Source organism: Camelina sativa, chromosome 17 (genome assembly GCF_030686135.1).
Source record: "Camelina sativa cultivar CO46 ecotype springtype chromosome 17, ASM3068613v1".
NCBI classification, from domain to species: domain Eukaryota; kingdom Viridiplantae; phylum Streptophyta; class Magnoliopsida; order Brassicales; family Brassicaceae; genus Camelina; species Camelina sativa.
Genome location: NC_141896.1, coordinates 203087 through 226792, shown reverse-complemented (window position 1 = coordinate 226792; position 23706 = coordinate 203087). Strand labels below are relative to the sequence as shown.

At 34.9% G+C, this 23706-nt stretch overlaps 6 protein-coding genes across 12 annotated transcripts; 3 read left to right on the top strand and 3 right to left on the bottom strand.

Annotated features, from left to right (window-relative positions):
• The first annotated feature begins 1143 nt into the window (after window positions 1–1143).
• Window positions 1144–4625, top strand: LOC104754323 (putative recombination initiation defects 3). Of its 2 annotated transcripts, none has more exons than XM_010476480.3 (14): window positions 1144–1433; window positions 1677–1821; window positions 1931–2087; window positions 2180–2314; window positions 2703–2755; window positions 2849–3043; window positions 3186–3248; window positions 3328–3369; window positions 3445–3501; window positions 3583–3624; window positions 3723–3778; window positions 3868–4015; window positions 4109–4190; window positions 4328–4625. In XM_010476480.3, exons 1-14 carry the CDS (start codon window positions 1369–1371, stop codon window positions 4426–4428), a joined length of 1341 nt encoding a protein of 446 aa, XP_010474782.2. In that variant the 5' UTR covers window positions 1144–1368; the 3' UTR covers window positions 4429–4625. The 2 variants fall into 2 exon arrangements, with proteins under 2 accessions (XP_010474782.2, XP_010474785.2); XM_010476483.3 differs by having other exon boundaries at window positions 1175–1433; window positions 1931–2072.
• A 370-nt stretch (window positions 4626–4995) lies between these two features.
• LOC104754322 (uncharacterized) lies at window positions 4996–6966 on the top strand. The gene is made up of 3 exons (XM_010476479.3): window positions 4996–5895; window positions 5984–6142; window positions 6240–6966. The coding sequence occupies exons 1-3, from the start codon at window positions 5361–5363 to the stop codon at window positions 6782–6784; spliced, it is 1239 nt and encodes a 412-aa protein (XP_010474781.1). The 5' UTR covers window positions 4996–5360; the 3' UTR covers window positions 6785–6966.
• Window positions 6798–9828, bottom strand: LOC104754324 (rop guanine nucleotide exchange factor 2-like). Its single transcript, XM_087495052.1, has 8 exons — window positions 9407–9828; window positions 8525–8913; window positions 8329–8445; window positions 8085–8239; window positions 7927–8001; window positions 7536–7838; window positions 7107–7451; window positions 6798–7013 (listed from the first exon to the last, which is right to left on the bottom strand). The coding sequence occupies exons 2-8, from the start codon at window positions 8853–8855 to the stop codon at window positions 6888–6890; spliced, it is 1452 nt and encodes a 483-aa protein (XP_087351178.1). The 5' UTR covers window positions 8856–8913; window positions 9407–9828; the 3' UTR covers window positions 6798–6887.
• Window positions 9829–10193: 365 nt separating this feature from the next.
• Window positions 10194–13607, bottom strand: LOC104754325 (transcription factor MYC1-like). 2 transcript variants are annotated; one of them, XM_087495048.1, is made up of 9 exons: window positions 13486–13607; window positions 13200–13386; window positions 12613–12897; window positions 12035–12131; window positions 11911–11925; window positions 11754–11810; window positions 11139–11639; window positions 10716–11066; window positions 10194–10622 (listed from the first exon to the last, which is right to left on the bottom strand). In XM_087495048.1, the coding sequence occupies exons 2-9, from the start codon at window positions 13328–13330 to the stop codon at window positions 10551–10553; spliced, it is 1509 nt and encodes a 502-aa protein (XP_087351174.1). In that variant the 5' UTR covers window positions 13331–13386; window positions 13486–13607; the 3' UTR covers window positions 10194–10550. The 2 variants fall into 2 exon arrangements, 1 of the variants encoding a protein (XP_087351174.1); XR_015586703.1 differs by having other exon boundaries at window positions 10392–10622; window positions 10716–11062.
• Window positions 13608–16684: 3077 nt separating this feature from the next.
• On the bottom strand, window positions 16685–18851 carry LOC104754326 (ATP-dependent 6-phosphofructokinase 4, chloroplastic-like). Of its 2 annotated transcripts, none has more exons than XM_087495059.1 (5): window positions 18439–18851; window positions 17656–17797; window positions 17489–17530; window positions 17188–17361; window positions 16685–17082 (listed from the first exon to the last, which is right to left on the bottom strand). In XM_087495059.1, exons 2-4 carry the CDS (start codon window positions 17722–17724, stop codon window positions 17230–17232), a joined length of 243 nt encoding a protein of 80 aa, XP_087351185.1. In that variant the 5' UTR covers window positions 17725–17797; window positions 18439–18851; the 3' UTR covers window positions 16685–17082; window positions 17188–17229. The 2 variants fall into 2 exon arrangements, with proteins under 2 accessions (XP_087351185.1, XP_087351186.1); XM_087495060.1 differs by having other exon boundaries at window positions 16685–16975; window positions 18439–18719.
• Window positions 18852–18945: 94 nt separating this feature from the next.
• LOC104754327 (acyl-CoA hydrolase 2) lies at window positions 18946–23289 on the top strand. 4 transcript variants are annotated; one of them, XM_010476487.3, is made up of 17 exons: window positions 18946–19275; window positions 19410–19502; window positions 19693–19760; window positions 19888–19963; window positions 20086–20132; window positions 20212–20337; window positions 20557–20634; window positions 20807–20894; window positions 21005–21117; window positions 21244–21306; window positions 21378–21433; window positions 21526–21630; window positions 21805–21861; window positions 22143–22244; window positions 22393–22441; window positions 22732–22800; window positions 22962–23289. In XM_010476487.3, exons 1-17 carry the CDS (start codon window positions 19260–19262, stop codon window positions 23037–23039), a joined length of 1284 nt encoding a protein of 427 aa, XP_010474789.1. In that variant the 5' UTR covers window positions 18946–19259; the 3' UTR covers window positions 23040–23289. The 4 variants fall into 4 exon arrangements, with proteins under 4 accessions (XP_010474789.1, XP_010474792.1, XP_087351180.1 ...); XM_087495054.1 differs by having other exon boundaries at window positions 19004–19275; window positions 20557–20656; XM_010476490.3 differs by lacking the exon at window positions 19410–19502 and having other exon boundaries at window positions 18999–19275.
• The last annotated feature ends 417 nt before the right edge of the window (window positions 23290–23706 follow it).

Genomic DNA, 23706 nt, shown 5'->3' with positions numbered 1-23706 from the left:
TAAAAAAATATAAACAAATCAGAATTTCAAAAACTAAGATTTTATATCTAAGTAGTCAATATAATTATTTTTAATAGCATGATTTCGAATATTTTGTTAAAATTTCATATTATGATTCTCCTATCATCTTTATTTTATTTTATTTACAAACTGTTTGGAATTTTCATATAATACATATGATTAATAAAATGAAGATTTTTTTCTACATATGTTGTGATTTGAACTTTAAAAAACAAAGATATATTACTTGATCTATGAAAATAAAATGTGTGTTTTAATTTTCACATTGGCAGATTGGTAAAAATAAATTTATATGGCTGATAAGTTGATAAATTTTATTTGTTCATAATTATAATATTAAAATTACTACTTCATATTTCACAAAATAATGATGCAAATATAACAAACAAACAATATAAAACTGCAATATACATCAAAAAATAAAATATTATAATATTCTAAAATAATTAGTATTAAAAAAACATATATAGATTTACAGAACAATTAAAAATAAATATTATCTTAAACAAAATATTTTTTTAATATAAAAATAACTTTTATTATTCAATTATAATTTTTTTTTAATGTTGATCTGTGCTTTAAGCACGGGATATTGCCTAGTGTATTGTTTATTCGGACAACATTCTTTGCAAAATTGGTGTCCATTAATTTGTATGAAGCATATTGTATTTGTATCTTAATCCAATTTATTGTTGTTTTAATTTTTCATATCCATATAAAATTTTCCATTGCAACAAATGTTGAAAACATCATGTATACATTTATATGGACTAATTATTATAGAAACAACAGTTTTGAAGTTAATTTGGGTTTCTATGAATACAATATTTTTAAGATTATTGTTAAACTCTCTTTCTGTATTAATACACTAGTTTTCTTTTTGTATTAATACACTAGTTTTGTAGATATAAAAACAATAACTATTAATTTAGATATCCATAATAATATGTTCGTGATAAATTTATCCACATATACGTTTGTAGATATAAAAACAATAACTATTAATTTAGATATCCATAATAATATGTTCGTGATAAATTTATCCACATATACGTTTGTTTTTTTTATACAAGTCTTTGAGATGGGCCGTTTATACACAGTCCATGGGCTTCATCACCTCTTAAATCGTCTCTTTTACCACAAACAGCAAAACAAAAAGAAAAAGGAAAAAAAAAATAAATTTTCCTCAACTCTCTCTCTCTCTCGAGATCTTTTTGAAATTCAAAATTGGGTTCGAGTTCTCTCACTCTCTCTCTAACTCTCTTTCACTCTAGCCTAAAGTTCATAATCGATTGATCACACTATCGTGAAATTTTGAACAAGAGCTGCGTCGTCGTCTGCTCTGTGATGAAGATGAATATGAACAAAGCCTACGATCTGAAATCTATATCTGTTTTTCCTCCTAATTTAAGGTTCGATTTCGCTTCTATCTCTTATATTTCTCTTTCACGCGAATAATTTCACATTAGCGGACCTTGATTTGATCGATTTTCATGGTTTAGGGTTTTTTAATTTATTCTGGGATTATCCGCTTTTGTTGTTTCGGATCTGATTTGTGACTGGAGACGAGGTTCATTGATCTGTATATTTGTATCTGTTATTGGCTACTGATTACGTTTTCTCTTTCGAATTGTATCTGTTTGTGTTGCGTATAGGAGATCAGCTGAACCACAAGCATCTCAGCAGCTTCGATCACAGCAATCACAGCAATCCTTCTCTCAGGGACCTTCGTCTCAGCGTGGTTGTGGCTTTTCTCAGATGACTCAGAGTTCTGGCGAAGACCTCCTCATCAACGATCAGGTTTAGCTACTTAACCTAAACGTCCTTCATGGGACGACTTGGGTTATCTTCTTCTTCTGAAAAAATAGGAAAATGTTAATAAAATTGATTACACTTTGTGCTGCTACAGAGATTTAGTTCTCAGGAACGAGACTATTCTTTGAAGAAGGTCAGTTGCTTACCCCCAATCAATCATAAACGAGATGATAGTCAGTTGGCAGCATCGAGACCTTCCAGCGGTCTTACAAGAAGGTGGAGTTCTGCTTCAGTTGGTGAGTCTAATAAATGTAAGTTTGGCCTCTTAGCGTGGAAAAATATGTTCACTGGGGTGGCTTGGCTCCTAATTTGATTCAACTTTTCTTCATTTGTCACTTTGCAGCTCAGATCAGTGAAGAACTTGAGCAACGGTTTGGGATGATGGAAACTTCTTTGAGCAGGTTTGGAATGATGTTAGATTCAATTCAGAGTGACATCATGCAGGCCAACAGAGGAAATAAAGAAGTATTTCTTGAAAGTGAGTTCTATTGATGGTCTCATTTTAAGTACACCAGAACACCTATATTTGAATATGCCAAATTCTCTCTGTTCTCAAACTATGTAGCAACCACATAGGCAAGAGAAGCAGACTAGGGGGTTTAGGATAGTGTATTCCCTTGGATTCTCATTTTCTCATTTCTTTAGCCAAACATGATTTGTTAAAAGCTGATCTTACTCCTTTAGGAACGTGATATTGACTAGAGCAATTTTGCAGATTGACATTGTTTGCTCCAATAGATTTTTCAGTTTGTTGAAGACCATTTCACTTGACCGTTGATCACACCATGAAGAATGACTCTTAATTCCTCAATACTCCACGTGAAGGTCTAAAGAGATACTTAGCTAGATTTTTCTGTTCATTGCAGCTGGACGCTTACAGGAAAAGTTGATTCTCCAAGACACTTCACTACAGCAGCTGGTAAAAGCAAATATTTGCATTTTTTACTTGTTTCTTTATCGACCTTGTGCAAATGGATTAACTTATTACAATACATAATTTATTGGCAAGCAGATGAAGGAACAAGCAGATGCTAAAGCTAGTCTTGATGGAGGTGTTAAATCTATTTTAGAGGAACTCAGCAAAGATCCCAATCAGGAGAAGCTACAGAAGATCTGTCTGATGCTAACAGCTATCCCAGAGCAAGTAGAATCCGCTATGCAGAGAATTCAAAGGGAACTCTGTCACACGTTCACCAGAGAGATTCAGGTAACAACATCAGTGTTGTAAAGAAACTGTGTATGCATTTTTATCAATCTTAGCAGAGCCTGTTTGTCATATCGGATTGTCATAAATCTTTAGACTTGTGAACATGTAATGCTTTAATTCTCACTACCAACACTCTTTATAGGTCTTGGCTAGTTTGAAGATGTCTGAGCCAAGGGTTCAGGTTCCAACAGCACCACAAGTGCAGGTCTTTTCTCGTGCTTTCCATGTCTTTGCTCTATTAGCTATAAATTTCAGCAATTAATGTAGCCTTTGTTAAACCTCAGGCTAAGGAAAACCTGCCTGAGCAGCGCGGTCCAGCAGCCAAGGTAACTCTAAATTTTAGACCTTTTAGAATTAAAACACATGTATGCTTTGTTTCCCACCACCAAAATCTCCTATAGGTTTTGGCGAGCTCAAAGATGCCTGGGCCAAGAGTTCAGCCTCCAACAGCACCACAAGTGAGAGTCTTTTGCTTTCCATGTCTTTTGCTATGTAGGCTGAAAATTTCAGCTATTAATGTGGCTTTTGTTAAACAACAGGCTAAGGAAAACTTGCCAGAGCAGCGCGGCCCAGCAACCAAGGTAATAAACTCTATTACAATGAACAACATTTCCACTCTTCGGAATTCCATTTTGTTTACATGCTCAGCTGTCACTGACACATGAAATATAAACTACAGAGCAATTCCTATTGTAATACTACACTGAAAACAAAACAACCGCAGCTTCCCAGAAAGTAAGTCAAACAAGCTATGCTACTTGTACCCTTTTTTACCCTTTTTTATACCAAAAATAGTTACAAAAATGCTCATCTTGCATTCACAGTCCATCTAACGCACCAGCCAGAGCTGTGAAAGCATATTTATCCCCAGAGATACAAGTGGGATCTTGGAAGACGGTGAAACCAAAACAGAGTATGTTCAAGAAAAGAGCAGCAGGAAAGTCAGTAAAATCAGAAGGCACTGGAACGCAGGTATTGGGCTGGATTTTGTCATTGGTCAGCTATCATAGAACAAGCGTTTTAACTTGCTCAAAATCTAAGCAATGTGCAATTCATTTCATGCAGTTTGAACAATGCAGTGTTATCATAGATTCAGATGAAGATATCGATGGAGGCTTTTCATGCTTGATTGACGGGAACACCAAAGGTATGAAAATTCCTAAACATGATTCTTGTCGAACCAATGGAGAACTCATAATTCTATCTTGTGGTAGATAAAAGTAACAAGATGTTCACATGTTAAATTAAAGAGCTGTGTTTTGGAACTATGTATGATTACTTCAGGAGCTAAATTCGACTGGGACGCAGAGAAGGAAACTGAAAGAATTCTGAGGACAGCAAGGAGGACAAAGAGGAAGTTCGGTAACCCCATAATTATTAACTGAAATCGAGGTAGTAAGAGCTACGCTCCTCTGTTTCTATATCTAAAGGCTAAAGCATGATTAAGATGATATTAATTGTATAGACTTTCACAGTTGTGACTCTATAATACAGTATAGCACAATCTTTATCAGTATGGTATTATTTTGTAAAATTTAGTGAGTTTATATCTCATAAAATTTAGTGATTCTGTTTCTCAAAATTTAATGTTATAAGTTATGACATGGAGGGAAAAAAATATGACATGGAAACAGATAACTGGATCATATTTAAAAGCATGTACTTTATAGTAATAAATTATCACTATGTTTAAAGATTTTCTCATTCAAAATTTCACAACTAATTGTTTTCAATAAATTGGACCAGAAAGGTATGACAGGTTCATCAAATAAGTAAATTAAGAAAAAATATCCAACAAAAAGTTAGGATAGCCAATATGGATCTTTTGAATTAAAAAATCAAATAAATACATTAGCCAAATATGGTTCTTTTTAATTAAAAATCAGAAGTTACTTGATTTCATCATTATCCAATCTAAACTATATTCTTCTTACCAATGTTAGATTATCTCCAAGTTATTTTTTCACTCTAATACAATGAATCATATATTATTTCTTTTTTGGAGTTTTGAATAGATTACTTAAAATCAGATTGATACTAAAGTTTGAAATAGGTAAAAGAAAATGTTAAATAACAGTAGATTTTGTATTTAGATTTGTTCTATAAACAATAAATGGATACACATACAATGGTCAAATCAGTTTTCTTGTTGAAGAATTTCCTCTGTTTCTTAGTAAACTAAAGTCTTTATCATCAAAAAGTTTTGGGTTTTAAATATTTTTGTTGTTTGTTTTCCAATAAATCTGAGATTGTAAAGCTTTATAAATCATAAAGAGTGTTGCATATCGGAACTGGTTCTTAAGTGCCAATATCTGAAATGTCAATGGAAAGCAGCCATGTGGAAGAAAAGCTTTGCTCGAAAAGACAAGAGAGAGATCATCATCATTTAGGCAGGATATCTGGTTTTCTCAGGAGGTGGAAGAAGAGGTCAGCACAAGAAGATGAACACAGCATATCTGAAGACGATTCTCGTTTGATGATAAGACACAAAGCCAAGATTTTGCATTTGTTTCTCTCTGAGATCATGAGGAAGCTGAAACATGCAATCAGAAAAGAGAAATCGCGGCACCACCACCACCACAGATTCCTGGAGAAGAGTTTGTCAACCAAAGACCATTTCTTTCTCGAGCGCATGACTTCGATATCTCGGCAGAGATTTCATCATCAAGAACACTACGACGACAACGAGAAACATCTCTCTGAGATGTTAGGAAATCAAAGTAGGCTCGTATTATCCCTTCCCGGGTATTCGTCTCCTTTCAGCAGCTCAGGAAGAGTAGGGGACAAGAATTCAACCGTGCTTTCGAGATCTTCTTCTTCAGACAATTTCATGAACTCTGAGACAGTTGCAGGTATTTTACATTTTCTCCCATTTTTGAGAGATACAATACAATAACGTTATTATTATTTATCAAATGATTCTTTGCGACTCTGCTGCAGATGATTCCTTAACTATCAAAGAGATAGACTCTGCTTCACCAATAGATGGTACTAGTAGCCCTTTCATATCCAAAAGCAATCAGACACTGTCTCATCTCTCTGTGGCCTCATTACCATCCCAGCCGCTATTCATTGAATATGAAATAAATCCAGTAAGAGGTATAGAAAGAAGATCCAATTAATGCTTAGTGGGCTTATATTCTAGAACTCTTCAAGAGGTATGCACTTACATTGACTCATCTTTGACAATACTCAGGTGAAGCAAAGATACAACAACCTCTGCGTCGTAACCTATTGCAAGAAGAGAACCGTGGTATGGATGACAAAGAAGCAGTGTTTAAGTACGTAAAAGAGGTGTTGGATGCAATAGACTCAAGTTGGGAAGATCTGTATCTGATAACAGAATGCTCTGACCAGCTTCTTTGTCCGGCATTAATCAGCAACATACCATTCTATCCAAACAAGCTTTGTGTAGACCATGACCTCCTCTTCGAGAGCATCAACGAAGTTCTCTTCGAATTCTGCAGGTTTCCTCAATGGGTTTCCTTTGTTGAACCCAGAACCCTAGCCTTGCCCGCCTCTAGCGTGGAAAGCATCGTTAGCGAGGTACAAGAAAAGGTTTATTGTCGTCTCTTGCCAATGCAACTCCCTCGGTTGTTGGACGATAGAGTTAGAGAAGACATGGATAAACCCAGGAGCTGGTTAGACACCAGATGTGAGGTTGACATGATTGGCTTTGAGATTAGCAAGTTGATACTAAATGAACTAGTGGAGGAAGTCATGGTTGACTACTTGACTTGAAGAGAAGATGATCACAGCATAAAAAGATAAGTTGGTTTTACCTAATTTAGTAATTTACAATGGAGCTGCTAGAGGGAGACAAGAAGAAATTCAAAGTATGTAATTATAATTCCTCTTCTCCTCTCACTGTTTTGTCTACATAAAGAACATCATCAATCCAAGCAACTATGTTAAAAGCTAAACCTTCAAGAACTCTTGAATAACTCTCTAACACAGCTTTTCCAACATCCTGCAGCAAACCACAAAAATAAATAGATCAAAAATTGTTTTTTAATCATAGAAATCATGATTGAGTTAAGCCACTTTTGTTTGTGTTTCTTACCTTGTTGTAATGGATCTTGCATATATCCAATGATGTCTGAGACAACTCTGGGTACCTTTGTTTCAAACAGAAAAGCAAAGACTCTGCTCTCTCTGCCAAAGCATAGTTCTTGTCTGATCTCTCTGTATTTGACATTAGATCTTTCACCATGTTCCATGAAGACTTGGAATTGTTGAGACAAGCTTTGCGTCTCCATGTGTACATTGAAGCTTCTACTCTATCTGCCAACTGAAGGGCTTCATGTTCTGATTCAATCTTGAGACCATCTAGCAGCTTTTCTGGTGAAAACCTCCCTGAACTCGTCATCTTTCGATACATTGAATCTCCTGTGCTCGCTTTTCCGCTCTGCAAAATGCCAAAAGTAAAATAAGAATTCAAAATGCTAACTTCTAGTGTGCAAAACATAACCATTTGTTGTTATAGACACACCTTTGGAAGATTTGCCATGTAAGAAGCTGGGATATCCATCTCACCAAGGATGCTGCTATTGATTGCCATAGCAGCTTTGTGGATTTGGTTAGTGCTCTCTCTCTTGCTCTTAAGTTGTTTCCTTGCTTTCTCTGATAAACCTTCCGATGGAACCAGAGGGATCGGTAACCACCATTTCTCTTCTTTCCTCTGTACAATCACTTTCCTGAATGATCCAGTTGCAGAACGCGTTGTTGACTTCATTGACAAGCTTCCTTCTTCTGCATACCAAAACTCTGTCTTTTGAAAACTATTCAATGCTTCCTGCAAACAACACAAAAAAGAATGACCTTAATTAACCGAAAAAAGCTTATAGAACTAGTCTTCATGTATTAGGGTTCAGAGCAACTACCATAAGCATGGAATCTAGTTTTCTGAGTGCAGGCAAATTGATGTAGATATCTGCTCTTGGTCTACTCTCCATTACCTGACAACAAACCTTTTTAGAATTATATTTCTGCAGGTTTTATACTTAATTCTTCTACACTATAAGGCAAAAAACCTGTTTACCTCAACAGTGGCTCCATTGCTTAGGTTCTGTGACTCTGGGATAAACTCGAAAATATAGTCACATACAGAGAGAAGGCAATTCATTTCTCTCTTCCACATTGCCTTCTTCTCTATCTCCAGTGGCTCTAATCTTAGATTCTGTCCAAAAACAGTAGCTGCAATCTCGGAATCACACTATTAGTTACAGTTTCTATAAATGGCTTAGTTTAAAAGTAAAAGAAAAAACTGTGAGGCTTTTAGTTACCATAAAGATTAGTAATAGCGTTTGAGATTGTCACAGCGGTGCAAACGCCTTTGCCGCTTCCAGACATATCTTCCCCAAGCAGAAGCTTCGAGAATCTTTCCTTCATCGTCTCCAATTCTGCACAAAACCGAGAATTGTAGTTTCAAGATTCTGACACAAGTGGGCAGAGATAGAGAGAGACGGAGAAATACAAAACCTGGCCCTGAAATTTCTTGGACCGCAAGATTCTCCTCAGGCTCGTTCTGATTCTTTTTCGTTTCAATAAAGGCAGATAGAAAATTTGAGCACGTAGACTTGGATTCGGTTAGGACAGGGACAGGCCAATCACTAGGAGAGACATCACTGCAGAAGCTGCTGGTTTCATCAATTTGGTCTGAAAAGCCTCCCGAGGTTTCAGAACATGTTCGATGATAAGCAAAAGAATCTGTGCTCATCGTCGAGTAAACCGGAGTTTCAGATGCTGATTGATCATTTGGATCGATGGATCCTACATCGTCGTTTTCTTCAGGATTTGAAAAACTCTCCATACTCTCAAAGATTTGTTTTTTTTTTTTGTTTTGAAAATTCCTCTGCTTTTGTTGATCTCTAGTTTTTTTAAGAGTAAGAAAGAAAAACAAAAAAAAACAGTGAGAAAAATGTAATAATGGAGGCTTAGAACTTTCGTTTGTGATTTATGGATGAGGAAAGAAAACTTGAGAGAATTTGAATCCGAAAATTTGAACCGAAGGGAATAATTTCTGATTCTTGGATAGCGAAATTTCGAGGACCAGCTAACAGATTAAAGTAAGAACAAAACTAGCAACAAGTATAATTTATCACGACCAAAAAAAAAAGGCAAAAGCAGAGAGACCGTTAAGGCGTGCCAAAATCAAAAAGCAAAACAAAAAGAAAGAAAAAAAAAATTATTAATATATCACAACAATATTTATCGAAATTATCACGAAGATTTTCTTTTATTTATATATATAAGAAAATCTTTCGCACATATATCCGTCAGATAATGAGATAAAAAAATTTAATTTTAAAAATGTAATTAAAGAAGAAGAAAAAAAAAAGCAACGGTCTTTATTTGATTTACCCTTTAAAGCTTCTGCAGATTTGCTTTCAAATTTGAATATTTTATAACGTTTATGAAAACTCTCTCTTTCCGCTTGAACTCTTTTCTTGAATCTTACCGGCCACCGGAAAAAAAAAAAGGAGTTGGAAGTTGGAACAATGTGGATAGTCCGATGGGGGAAGAAGATGACTGATCGTACGCACCGTAGAGTTTGTGGTGCCGATAAAAGACGACTTGTGCGGTTGTGCATCTTAAACAACTAATGGAAATGTAGTTGCTAATCTGTATAAGATATGTTTTTTCAATATGAAAAATGTTAGTTTCGTAACTATATGATTAATCATTCACTTTTTCTGACAGAAACAATAAAAAAATATCATCATTTATTCTTGTTATCCCCGGTCAGACACTGTTAACGATGATCTATCTTATTTGATCAATCCAGATAAATATCCTGTATTTGCTCTACGAATTAAAGTCAATTATTTAAAACATAACCAAATAATCAGAATTAGTAACGATCGTAATTATTTCCAAATGTGAGAAAATAAATATATATTTTTTTGTTCTATCGAATTTTATGTTTTTTTTCACTTGTTGACTTTGCTCAAATGTATGGTCGGTTTAGGAACACACCATGGCATATATACTTTTTAAAATTTTAATTGTGTCAACGCTTCATATAAATTATAACTTTTTTTTTGGTGCAAACCAATAATAAATTAGAACTATTATGAAATTAGCACATGGTCGGAGGTTAGCTTTGTACCCATGTAGCTTACACGATCTACTCAAACCTACTAATCGGTCAGAATAAATGTAATTATTATACATCAAGTTTATGACAAATACATCATATAATCTATACTATATATAGCACATGATCAGCAAATGTAAGGAGGAGAGATTGTATTTTGCATGGTTCATGATACAGACGTGCGTACCATTACAAGATAGATAGGCGAATACAAAATATTGTTTATATCCGCCCAGTGCTCAGAAAATACCTTTTAAATAATTATTACATTGGAAAATTCTTACTCTTATATATCAAATCAACCATAATCTACTATAACAATAATAATAATAAATTATGTTAGATTTTACCATTTATTGTGGAATAAAAATACTACGTTAACGTTTGTCTTCATTTCTCACCAACGATTTAGCTTTCACATGCTATTCTCTTCAGCTCCCGTTTAATCATTCCAACTGAGGTAACCGCATCACCACGAAACTATTATTAAGAACCAAAACCATAAACCCAAAGGTACCGTGTTATTCAAGAAATCACAAAAAAACTACAAAGAAGATTCGTTTTCGTATTTACCTTTGCTTTAAGATTTAATACGAGCACTCCATCGTGACTGTGCGACTCAATCGAGAAAGCATCCATGTTGAGATTACTCACAGCTTCCATGATATCTGCAACTATGCAATCTCGATAGAGACATCCTACTTCGATAAAGACTTCACTTTCTTTGAGCTTAACCCTCACGTGTGTCGTCTCATCTCTCACCATTCCTTGCTCTGTTTCTGATGTCTCTTCGATTAATTCAGAAAGCATGTTCTCCTTCATCGTCGGCTTTCTTTGTCCGATACGAGATTCTAACTCTTTAACTCTTGCTTCGAGTTGCAGCAAATACTTGATCGTGTAGTTCAAAACTGATGCTTTGTCTACCTGCATTCAAAAACAGAGTTTTATATCAGATGATTGTCATTGTTCGAGAAAATATTGAAAAAGCTTACTTACCTCATTAACTGTGGGAACCATAGATTTGAGAACACTGAACTTCTCGTTCTCTTCGCTTTTATCTGAAGGATCATCATCATCGCACTCCATTGAAACACGCTGATTCAGACCAGTTTTTTCTGCCTGAAACATTTTCTTCTCATCTGCAGAGTGCATCAGAGGGACATCATGCAATATCTTCCACAACACGTTACTCTGCTTCTGATGATAATTCGGGTTTGAAGTAACTGACTGGGACTTCCAACGCAAGAAACTAGAGCCAAAATCAGATGAAGCAAGATCTTTCCTCTTTGGTCTATTCGTAGCTAACCTCAGAACGGTAGCTAATGTTTCCTTGTATTGCAAGCCTTCATCTGGTTTAGACCAAAACTGAAGGTTCCCATCTTTTAGGTTTACGAGTTTCGAGTTTCCTTCGCTGATATACATCTCCGAGCAATCGGGATTTGAAGTCTCGAACAAGCAATCTTTGATATGTTGAATCAGATTAGGATCTTCTGCAATCTTTTTTTTTTTCATTTAACATGAAAAGCACATATATGAGTTGAGGGTGTAGGTAAAATAGAGTGTATGAACTATGAAGCAAAAGTTATTAGAGAAATTCAAAACGCGCGCTACCAAATCTGTGACGCCAAGCTCAATCACGCCGCCTAAGTAAGGGAAACACACAACGGTCTGTAGAAGACAAAAAGATTAGTGCAAATTAATCTCTAAAATTCTGTAATTTATACAATTAGTTAAGAAGTACTTAGTTCTGATTATAGCCCTAAAGTACCTGAATGGAGGCGCTCTAATTAATTCCATTGGAGCGTCACATGAAAAAAAAAATGGAACGAAGAGACGAGTGAGAGTTGGATATTACAGAATACTGCAGTGAGAAAAGTTTGTAAGAGTCATACTCTTGCTAGCAAAGATCGAGTGAAGTGTTTGGTCTCTGCGTGTTGTGCGTTGCAAAGCCATATGGTATCATCCGTCGCCAAAGCTTTACCCGGTAAACTAATATATATATTGTGCTCAACAAATCATTAGGTTACGTACTATATAACTTAAGATTCAATTCAGCAAAAAAAGCTAAATGATATTGGCAAACAAAAAAACATTAAAATAGAGTTATGAAATAGTGCTACTATTCTTCTTAAAAACAATATTTAGCCCCTTTTTTTTTTGAGGCCAGGGTAAGTCTAAAGTACTTTATGACCTATTGAAACAGGCTTTATATATGATGCAGTGGCCTAGTACAAACTCTATATTCGAATATAGCATGACATATCTTAATATATAGGTAAAACCCACTAGCTAGTCTGTTATCTTTTGGTATAAATTTTCTTTATATTTCTGTATCCAAATATATTTAATTTCCATTTATATCAAGGTTGTCATGACCCACTGATAGGCTAGCAACAAATAATAATTACTTGATGTGTGAAATGCATTCAAGTTAGAGACTTAATTACAGGGAGAGAGAGAGAGATCGAACCACTGGGCAGGTGCGAAGACGTAGGACATGCAAACCAAGTAATACCATTCTTCATCAGAGAGATCATCTGGTGAGAGCATTACATTACTACTTGTCTTATCATCAGTATCACGACCATGACCATGGCCGGTTGTAGTAACTTTAGTGTCTCCTTCGAGCATACTTAGATAGAGATTCCTGAGCTGCTTGCTTCTCTGCAACCCATACGTAGAATCAGCTTCATAGCTCTTATTCTTCCTCTTTCTTATATCACCATTATAATATCCTTCTCCCCATTCCAAAACCCTAATCACATCAAAACAACCCATTACAATTAAATATATAGTAATTAAAAATGCAAGGGAAAAGACAATCAGAACCTATATATGTCATCCGATCATGAAAAAAACCCATGTAATTCCGTGCATACAACTATTACTATATATAAACTAAGAGGTGTGCGATATCATTTCTTGATGAACAGAGCAATGCCTATATTTGACAAACTACGATGAGATCAAGTTCTAAAATCTGTGTGTGTTAATTTGTTCATATTACCAAGAATTATAAGGAGACAAAAATAACACATAGTAATAAAAGTTATTTACCCATATTGTGTCTGTGAAGATGACCAGAAGATTGCGTAGTTCCATTGCAAGCTTTTTACAGCAACTGCGAGTTGTTTTCTTAATCTAATGTTCCTAACAGCTTCTTCACCATCCGCCATTGTCGAAGACATAGAAGGTCTTATGGTTATTTTTTTTTTGTGTGAAACAGAAGGTCTTATAGTTTAAACTGCAAAAACCAGATGGATCCTGAAGTTTAAAAACGAACTTAAAAAGAAGTAAATAAAAAAGGTGAACCAAGAACAGAAGTCTGTGTTAAAGTTTGTACCTTCTTATAATGGTCTTGCTTCTTGCTATTCTCAGCTTAGCCCAGTGGAGATATATATGGAGACTAGAGAGTGTGTATTTAAAGTTGATTTATTAGGTTCATACAGGGAGAAAGAAATGGAGAGATTAGAATTGGGGTCAACATCTTGGTTTCTTGGATAATAATAATATATTTGAAATAGCGTCTACAATATTAACTAAGAGATTTTTTTTTCCCTCTTTCACCCATATTAATATTTTCCCCCTTTTCACCCATATTAATTACACTATGTTGTCCTCTCTTTTTTTTCTCCTTAATTCAAGTCTCCCTTTATGACATTGCAGTTTTATTCGTATATCATATGAAGTTATTTGTTGTAGAAAGGATTAAACCAATATACTTCACTGAATAATTATAAGTAGGGGTTTCTTTATAGGAATTATTTGTAGTGCAAGAAAGTGGAAACCAATACTATTTGTATAATCAGTGATTCCAATTCATTTATGTAATCTTATTTGTACTAAATAATTATCGCATGCATGAATTTATTATTAATAATCCTAGGAAAACATTAGAATTTTGTTTAACTTATTACATACAGTAATCTATTAATTTTTCTCGTAACAGAATATATGTATAACAAGTTCTAAGAAATATGACAACGTAAATAATTAGTATAAATTACTTCTAGTAAATTAGTTAATCTGGCAGCTACAAAACAACATTGTGGAAATAAATAAATTTTAGATGTGTCATTACAACACAAGAAGCCCACATTATTTAGTGATAGACGACTAGACGTACTCTCTTCTTCAATACAAAGTTATAAATTAGTTAATCTGGTAGCTACAAAACAACATTGTGGAAATAAATAAATTTTAGATGTGTCATTACAACACAAGAAGCCCACATTATTTAGTGATAGACGACTAGACGTACTCTCTTCTTCAATACAAAGTTATTCCCGTAGGGACAAAGCTAGTTTTTTATAATATATATTTTTTTAATTAATGTTACAATTAAGTACTCATACTGTACTTGCAATCAGTTGTTATATATCAGTATTCAGTAATGGTAACAAGATGTTACCTATCAAATTTTTAAAAGAACATAATGATTCCCAAATATAATTTATTAATAAAGATAATCAAATGTTTAATGGTAACGTAAACAATGTAAAATATAAGAGGAAAACAATGTAAAAACACAGAATATGAATTTCAGAAACTGAGATCCAAACTTTGGAAATATATTTTTCATGGATCTGAAAAACACATTTTTTAATATGTTTGGAACCAATGTTCTAGGTTCTAATCCTAGGACTACATATTCTTAATTTTTTACATGATGTATTGTGTATATGTTGATTTCCTTGGGTTATTTTACATGGTAATAGCTTGGAAAGATTTCACTCTCTAGATGCATGTGTGATATATATAAAAAAAAAGACTTGAAGAACTCTATACAAAAAAAAAAAAGTGTAAATGAACCAAAAGAGAACAAAAACGAGGAATGTATATATAGAATCTTGATGTCCTTTTTTTGTTTAGCGTTCCCCAAATTCTCCGCAAGTGCACCTACTAATTTGTACAACCTATATAGCAAGTACGTACGTAGACAAAAGAATTAAAAAACTGTAATAATTATAGTATTTAAATTTTGTATACAAAGTTTATTGGTGTAAAATAGACTTAAAATAGATATAGATATATGTAGTAGGTAATAGTGAAAACAAAATATATATATTTGCTTGGAAAGTCAAAATATTTAAAAGTAATAAAAATTAGTAATAGATTGTAATACAGATGCATTGAAAAATTTTGGTTGCTCTTTATTTGACACTGACATGCAGACAGCTCGATCGTCGAGACTGCAGGGTCAAAATTTATCAATTCACAGTTACAGACATGGTACCATATATAGGTAAAAATAGTAAATGTTTTTTATATCACGTCCGAGCGAAACTATCTCCCCCTTTTGGAAAAATCATCACGAAAATACTAAATCACTGATGATTCATTTGGATATCTAGACTGATGAAAGGAGAGTTTGTGAACTGTACGGTGTAAACTTTATGAGAGTATCTCTCCATTTCACAAGTTCTTGAAATGATTTTTTCACCATAAAGAGGAGAGGTCCAACGTAATTGATTACTCTTATAAAAGAGGGATCCAGAACTCGAGCATCAGCCACAAGTATTTCTTTATTTAATTTGTAGACGTAAAAAAAAAAAAAAAATCACTGCTTTATTTGAAAAATAGTACTAGTCCAGTAGAGTATTTTGTTTAAGTGAAAAAAAATCATTAATCATAGCTGAAATGCACCGTTATGGAGCAATAATGAGTGTCCGGACAAAAACAGACAACAAATCCAGTTTTCTCCACTAACGTGCATGTTCTATAGTACTACTACTATTGTTTACATTTTTTTCTAGTTTGCATATTAGTATTATTTAAACATTATTAGAGTTTGTTTCATGAGCTTTAAAATTATTTTTATTATTTTCAATTAGATATATATATATATATATATATATATACTTTTTAATTAGGACGGTATGAACTTTACGAGAGTAATATATGTCCATTCACAAAGTTTACAACTAAGGTTCTTCATCGATAAATTTATCATACCAACCAAGACTCTTCTTTATATGGTGGAATTTTTTTTTGTGGGACAGGTTTCTTAAGCTCGTCTTCCAATACTGATTTACAACGTATTAGATATGTCATTGGGTAATTTCATGTGTTAAAGATACTATTGGTAAATAAATTCCTTTTCGAAATAATAAACGTGCGAGGTACGTATATATATATATATATATATATATATATCCTATGCCCTGAGATGATATGTGTGGCTTAAAACATTCATTATACATTAGAGCAAACCCATTGCACATCCTCAGATTAGTGTCTCTAACTTTTAAAAATATTAAAAATAATATTAATTTAAGTTTAGATCTTCATCCCATTGTTTTTAGTTTTTATCCTCCCATTAGTCATCTCTAGATATGGGTGTCTTTATTCAAAACTGAACACAAAACTGAACATTGATTTTTTGTTCTACGTTGAGTTTTGTTGAGTCTGTACTGTGTTAAAACATTAGTGCCTCCAGATCATTTATGTGTTCCTTGCTTTTGGGTTAATCAAGAACTCTGGTTCAAGTTAGGAGGATTTATGAGATCTATGACTCAGGAATCAATTCAATACACCAACCGTTCTTCCAAAATTGTAAATAAGATTGATAGCTTGTTTCCAAAACTTGTGAATAAGTAAATAAAATCTCGAACAAAAAAATAGAACAAAGGGATTAATAAGCAGAGTCTGGCAACAACGGAGGGAGAAGAATCATCTAGTGAAACTACTAGATTCCACCATTGAATGATTCAGGACACTGAAAGTGCTTGCAAAAGACTTTTGTTGTTTTCTTCCCATCTTCAGTGTCACTTCAAAACAGATCATTGCTGAGGATTTTGCTGATTCCCCATATCCTCTCCCCTGTTGCAGTCCTAAGTCAAACAGTCCTAAGTTCCATTATTACATGCCGGAAGAGAAGGAGAAGCGATGTACCGCAGCCTCGAGGAACAAGAACGAGTACTTCATCATCGTCATCAAACTAATGGGTGTAGTGATGTTTTATTAGTATATATATATATATAGGTTAATATCTTAAGTATATACATCATCGTCATCAGGTATAGAGCCAAGAATATCATCTGACCTGTTTCTTAGATAGAAGATGTCTTCATGTTGCAATCTTTTCTCAAATTTCCATGTCCATCACATTCTGCAATGCTCCTTCACCGGTCAAGAAACTCGGTTGATTTATCGATGCAAGGAGTCTAGCCCACATCCTATCTGTTAAGTTCACCGTATTTGTCACTTCAGTCACCCGCTGCAGAAGTAAAACATGTCACTCAGTTAAAAAAATTCATGGATTCACTTTAACTGCAAAGATTTAGGACTCCTCAATGATAAAATTAGTCTCAGGATGATAAGCGAAGTTAAATGGATAAGCTTACAGAAATTGGTATGTAAGCATGTGACTTGCTAGCTTGGAAAGCCTGCAATGATAACACACCAGAAGATGTTGTAGATAGCAATGACAGATGTTTATACAATGAAAACACCACATACACATGGAAACAACAAACATCAAAGCCAAGAAGATTGTCACAAAGTTAAATACCATCGCCACGGTTATTAGTACGGCCAAGCTTGTAACTGAGATAACCAGCGTCACCAAGTCTCTTCTCATACATATTAACAAGCTCTTGTTTAATCTTCTTCTTCTCTGCTTCAACTAGCTGCAACTTCTCAATGTTAAATTCCTGTAACAACAACCACATATAACAGAACCACACAGAGTTAGATCAGAACCACACAGAGTGAAAATGCTTTTACAGTTAGAAACAAAAAAAACTGGTTTCTTCACAATGCATATCTTTTTCTTCTTCTTCTCTTTGATTCTCTGTTTTGTTCTGACATGTGTTTACTTACTGATACAATACAACAACAAGAACAAAAAGAAGCATCGTCTCAACTCTCAAGTCTAAACGTTGCAGCACTTCGATTCATAAACAAGACACAACAATCACAAACAATACACAAACAGAACACAACAATAACAAACGATACACAAACAAGACACAACAATAACAAACGATACACAAACAAGACACAACAATAACAAACAAGACACAACAATAACAAACGATACACAAACAAGACACAACAATAACAAACAAGACACAACAATAACAAACGATACACAAACAAGACACAACAATAACAAACAAGACACAACTCTCAAGTCTAAACGTTGCAGTACTTCGATTCATAAACGTTGAAGCATCGTCTCAACTCTCAAGTCTAAACGTTGCAGCACTTCGATTCATAAACAATACACAACAATAACTCACACTCCGATGCAATTCCAAATAGAAGAAGGCAATTAATAGATTTAACTCACGCTGGAGCTTGCTCATTCAGCAACAAGACACAGAGACGCCGAGAGAGAGCAAGAGAGGAGGAGTTCCACACCAAATTGGAAGTTTGGAGGAAGAAGAAGACGACGAGGCGAGATTTAATTTTTCTGGAAACCGATCAGAGCTTCGATCGTTTTGTTTTCGTCGATTTTGATAGATCGATTCATGTTTCATCGTTTCGTTGGTATCGAAAGAGAGTGAGAAGCAAATGAAGAAAAAAAACAAAAAACAAAAAAAAACAAAACGTAACCAATAAATTAGTGACACGTTGGGTGTCTCTGAGTGTCAAGAAGGATGTGGGCAGAGACACGGACCGGTGCAAAATTAAGATTAAAACTTTTCTTTTATTTTCTTATATTATTAAAAAAATAAAAGACATACCCTGAGTATGTGCAATGGGTGTGCTCTTAGGCATCGCCCAAGATAACATTATCAGCAAGATATAAAATATTTAATTATATATATATTAAATGTTTTTGTTGACCAGAAGAAATTGAGTTTATATTAAAATTATATATATCCTATGCCCTTAAATGTTTTTCCTCCGGTTTACTAGCTAGAGTCCCACTAAATATAATATTTTCAATTTTATCACGTGACGGAAAACAAAATCGAACCGAGTCCACGTATCATACATACATAAACCGGAGGGCCGACGATAAAAATTACCAAATTTTATCATCTGGTCTGGTGTGTCGGACCGAATCGGATCGAATTCACCAATCTTCTTCTTCTTGTTCTTGTTCTACACCAGCAAGCAAGCAACCGGGGGGGCGATTGCTTCCGGGAACCCGAATCCGCCGCCATGAACACCGAATCAGGTAAGCCCTCTATATACATAAATTAGGTTGTATTATAATAAGATTTTGGAGGAGTGAGATTGAGATTGAGATAGAGATAGTCCGGATCCAAAGTTGGCCTAAAATCCAAAGTCTGTTGTTATTATTGATTGCAGTTGTGGAGTTCCTTGGAAACGTCCCTTTACTTCAGAAATTGCCGAGTTCTTCTCTCAGGAAAATTGCTCAAGTTGTTTTGTTGAAACGTTACGGTCTGTTTTTTTTTTTTTTTTTTTTTTTTTTTTTTTTCCTTTTGTTGTTTCTCTCTTTTGAATTCTCGCAATACGATTCGTAATTTTATTGAAGCTCTTTAGTATCTGCTTAATTGGCTTTTCACGGTTTAGAAACGAGATTCAAGCCTGTACCAATAATTAGCCATTCTCTCTATAAATATAATTGCAGGGAAAGGGGATTATGTGGTTCGTGAAGATCAAACTTGGGATGGCTGTTACTTTATCTTTGAAGGAGAGGTTTTTATGTTTCTCTCATCATCATCTTACCCTTTTCAATGACTATATATATATATGTATCTTTGTTTTTTTTTATCTTTTATCTTTAACTTTGCTTTCTTTTTGATTCTTGTTTTTTTTTTTGCAGGCTCAGGTTTCCGGACCAGCCGAGGAAGATAACCGTTCCGAATTTCTCTTGAAACAGTTTGATTACTTCGGCCTTGGTGAGATTTTAACATTTGTTCTTCCACTTTGATTGAACCTTTCGTTTTTGGTGGTGATAGTATTATTCAGCTTCCATCTCTCTCTCTCTCTCTCTCTCTTTTTCTTTTTCTTTTTCCTACAGGTATTTCTGGGAACGTTCATTCAGCAGACATTGTTGCTATGTCCCAGGTGCTTGTGCTTGCTTGAAAGTTACCTGACTTTTTCATATATCCCTTCTCTGTCCTTGAGCTGACGCTTTCCGTTGCAGCTTACTTGCTTGGTGTTGCCGCGTGATCATTGTCCTTTGCTTGAGACTAATTCAATCTGGCAATCCGATACCACTGTTGACAAATGCTCTTTAGTCGAACGCATTTTGCATCTCGACCCTTTAGAAGTACGGTCATCATCCAACTTCTTCTCTTCTTTTCTTATGCTTTCTATTTATATAATTCTTTCTCTAGTCAACTTTATCTAAGCATCGTTTTTGTCAGCACGTCTACAGATTTTTGTCAGTTTCATAGTACTATTACATCTACGTTTATCACATTTTTTGTATTGCTGGGAAATGATATGCGGTTGATCCCCTCTTATTCTATGTGCTTCTCTCTTGTAGTTGAATATCTTCAGGGGGATCACACTACCTGATGCTCCCAAATTTGGAAAGGTTTTCGGTGGACAATTTATGGGACAGGTGTGCCATTTTCTCTAGGAAGGTTACATTATGTCTCTATAAACCTTGCTGATCTGATTTGCTTGCATATATATATATATATATATATATATATAGCTTGTTATGTGTCATTTTCAGGCAGTGTTAACCATAAACGCTACTAAGTCTCTTCTTACCAACATTATTTTTACAGGCACTTGCTGCGGCATCAAAAACTGTTGATTTCCTGAAGATAGTCCACAGTTTACACTCCTATTTTCTTCTCGTTGGAGATATTGATAGTATGAACTTATTAATTTTCACTGTGCCCTTGCCAGCCACCGTTGATGCTTTTCTTCCCTTTTGCCTGCTATTCTATTCATCTAATTATCATAGTTTGTTACTCCTGCAGTCCCCATTATTTATCAAGTGCACCGCATACGTGATGGGAACAACTTTGCCACCCGAAGAGTAGATGCAGTACAGAAAGGAAATATCATATTCATCTTGGTGGCATCATTTCAGGTTTTCCATTTTATTCCTTTCATGATAGTTCATTAATCTCTACGTTAATCTGCCACCAAGAGAGGATTGCCTTTCACAAAACTTTGAAAACTGCTTTTGAAATTGTCTCTTTCATTAATTTCATAGAAAGAGCAACAAGGATTTGATCATCAGGAGTCAACCATACCCTCCGTGCCAGATCCTGATACGGTATCATTTCGTCAGATCTAAGGCTTTCAATAATTTGTAAGCGTTGCCTTTATCACCATTATCTGCTGCAGCTTCTATCGCTGGAGGAGCTGCGTGAGCGTCGTATAACTGATCCTCATTTACCTAGGTAAGTGATAGTGTTTTCCAATGCATGAAAAGTTGAAAACTTGTTTCAGAAGCTCAAGTTGGACCAATCTCCCAATTGTTTCTTTCTTTCAGGAGTTACCGGAACAAAGTTGCCACTGCAAACTTTGTTCCATGGCCTATAGAGATTCGATTTTGTGATCCCAGCAATTCAACAAATCAGACAAAGTCTCCTCCGAGGTAACAGCTCACGTAAATATATCATTTATATCCATATACTCATACATTCCACCAGGAAAGCAAGCAGAACTGATAAACTGTATGACTCATGTGATTACACATGAAACTCATCACTTACCAGACTTGAGTATTTCTTTAAAAAATAATTATTACTCTTACAAATTCTTCGGGCAGATTGAACTATTGGTTTAGAGCAAAGGGAAAGCTCTCTGATGACCAGGCTTTGCACCGGTAAGTACCTCCATCTATGTAAATCAGGGTAGCCATCTAAAATTTGATATTACTCATTTGGTAACAGCCCTTTCTTTTAAAGCAATAATGATTGGAGACAAGTGAATCGGTGGTGTTTTAGATTTAGTATCCCCAACACTGATAAATTGGAGTATGGTTGAGACTCTTAAAAGGCCAAACTTTCTTAATAGCATTGAAAACTGATGGTATACCGTTCATTCTGAAAGTCGATATATCATTCTTAGCAAACTAATAATCTGGCAAGCCATGTTGTTATGCAGATGTGTCGTGGCATTTGCCTCGGATTTAATATTTTCTGGTGTCGGTTTGAACCCTCACCGCAGAAAGGGCCTGAGATCCGCTTCACTTAGCCTCGACCATGCGTAAGTTTTTATTTTCTCTTGATGGTGTTTGAGTTTCGTGTGTTTGTGTTAATTTTTAATTTACATTGAGACATTATTCCGGCAGGGATCTTCCAAACAAAAGTTTTCAGTAGCTATTTTTACTCAGTTTTCCTCATTTGTTTTGCAGGATGTGGTTTCACCGACCTCTAAGAGCTGATGACTGGTTGCTATTTGTGGTAGTTTTTTCTATCCTTGTTTCTCCGTGAACATTTCAGAGCTCTTTTTTTAGTGAGCGAAAGAAAATCAACATAGAAATCAGATACATGTTTAAATGAAGTACATCAAATGTAGTCTAATAGTATTATACCAGTAGATTGAGTTTCGCTCAGCGAGACATGTTATTAGTTTTACATAATAGCATTATAGGATTATAAAATTCTAAGAAGTCTTTATTGTTATGTAAGAAAAGCCGACTTGTTTGCTGTTTGAGCGTCAGCCACTTACACAACGATGATGCCGCTTGCAGATTGTCAGTCCTACCGCTCATGAGACCCGTGGTTTTGTCACTGGTGAAATGTTCAACAGAAACGGAGAGGTACTCTCTACTCTTTTGCCTCCTTTTTTATATATATACATATTTGGACGCGATAGATGATATATGGTAGCATATCTTTTTCAAAACTGCCAATGTTTCAAATTGGATATATAAATAAATCTTTGAATTCATTCTGGTTATGTTTTGAATATGTGAAACAGCTGGTCGTATCGTTAACGCAAGAGGCTCTATTAAGAGAGGCTAGACCTCCAAAACCCTCGGTCACGTCAAAGCTCTGAATGGCCCACCGTCGTAAGCTAATAAATAATAACATACAGTATATGATTACGAGTACAACGCTGCAAACAAGAACCGTCTTATTGGGGTATTTGTTAGACAAACTCGAGTCATTCCCTTGGAATGGTATTGTTTGATTCCGGCACTCTTACAGTCTTACCTTCATCATCATATATACGTATCTCAATATATATATTGTTATATTTCGTGGGTCGAAACATGATGGGCCTAAGTATCAAAATAATTTGGATCTATGCACGAGTACCGTCTCGTGACCTGCTTTACCCGGCCGGTCGTATATTTCGTTCTACTTACTAGATGAGTAATAACATCCCTCGCCTTTATGAGTAAGAGTATAGATAGCAAGTATTATAACCTCTGTTTGTAAAGAGATTAATGTCAATTGCATGAATAAGAGAACCAAGCCCAAATCAAAGCTTCATCAGTGTAAGAAACTTGGACCCTTTAAATGAATTGACATCAATAATCTCTTTACAACAAAAGAAAAAGGAAATAGAAAAAAGTCACCGTCGAAAAAATGGAGACAACTAGAGACCACTTTCCCACCGTTTAATCGGCGGAAATGAAATGATAAGAACCATTTTGCAAAAAGACAAAAGGAAAAGTGGGACCACAGATCCACCGACCGGAAACGAAGAATCCATATAA

Bases quoted from the DNA above. Each gene is read 5' to 3' on its own strand.
- LOC104754323 (XM_010476480.3), top strand. From the start codon at position 1,369: ATGAAGATGAATATGAACAAAGCCTACGATCTGAAATCTATATCTGTT. The intron at 3,625-3,722 runs GTAATAAACTCT...TATAAACTACAG, and splicing joins AGCGCGGCCCAGCAACCAAG to AGCAATTCCTATTGTAATAC. The intron at 4,016-4,108 runs GTATTGGGCTGG...CATTTCATGCAG, and splicing joins CAGAAGGCACTGGAACGCAG to TTTGAACAATGCAGTGTTAT.
- LOC104754322 (XM_010476479.3), top strand. From the start codon at position 5,361: ATGTCAATGGAAAGCAGCCATGTGGAAGAAAAGCTTTGCTCGAAAAGA. The intron at 5,896-5,983 runs GTATTTTACATT...ACTCTGCTGCAG, and splicing joins GAACTCTGAGACAGTTGCAG to ATGATTCCTTAACTATCAAA. The intron at 6,143-6,239 runs GTATAGAAAGAA...GACAATACTCAG, and splicing joins TGAAATAAATCCAGTAAGAG to GTGAAGCAAAGATACAACAA.
- LOC104754324 (XM_087495052.1), bottom strand. From the start codon at position 8,855: ATGGAGAGTTTTTCAAATCCTGAAGAAAACGACGATGTAGGATCCATC. The intron at 8,002-8,084 runs GTAAACAGGTTT...GTTTGTTGTCAG, and splicing joins GCAATGGAGCCACTGTTGAG to GTAATGGAGAGTAGACCAAG. The intron at 7,452-7,535 runs GTGTGTCTATAA...GGCATTTTGCAG, and splicing joins ACATGGCAAATCTTCCAAAG to AGCGGAAAAGCGAGCACAGG.
- LOC104754325 (XM_087495048.1), bottom strand. From the start codon at position 13,330: ATGTCTTCGACAATGGCGGATGGTGAAGAAGCTGTTAGGAACATTAGA. The intron at 12,898-13,199 runs GTAAATAACTTT...TGATGTGATTAG, and splicing joins TCTTCACAGACACAATATGG to GGTTTTGGAATGGGGAGAAG. The intron at 11,067-11,138 runs GTAAGTAAGCTT...TTTTGAATGCAG, and splicing joins TGGTTCCCACAGTTAATGAG to GTAGACAAAGCATCAGTTTT.
- LOC104754326 (XM_087495059.1), bottom strand. From the start codon at position 17,724: ATGAGAAGAGACTTGGTGACGCTGGTTATCTCAGTTACAAGCTTGGCC. The intron at 17,531-17,655 runs GTATTTAACTTT...TTATCATTGCAG, and splicing joins TACTAATAACCGTGGCGATG to GCTTTCCAAGCTAGCAAGTC. The intron at 17,362-17,488 runs GTAAGCTTATCC...TTACTTCTGCAG, and splicing joins ATGCTTACATACCAATTTCT to CGGGTGACTGAAGTGACAAA.
- LOC104754327 (XM_010476487.3), top strand. The intron at 20,895-21,004 runs GTATGAACTTAT...TTACTCCTGCAG, and splicing joins TCTCGTTGGAGATATTGATA to TCCCCATTATTTATCAAGTG. The intron at 22,801-22,961 runs GTACTCTCTACT...TATGTGAAACAG, and splicing joins TGTTCAACAGAAACGGAGAG to CTGGTCGTATCGTTAACGCA.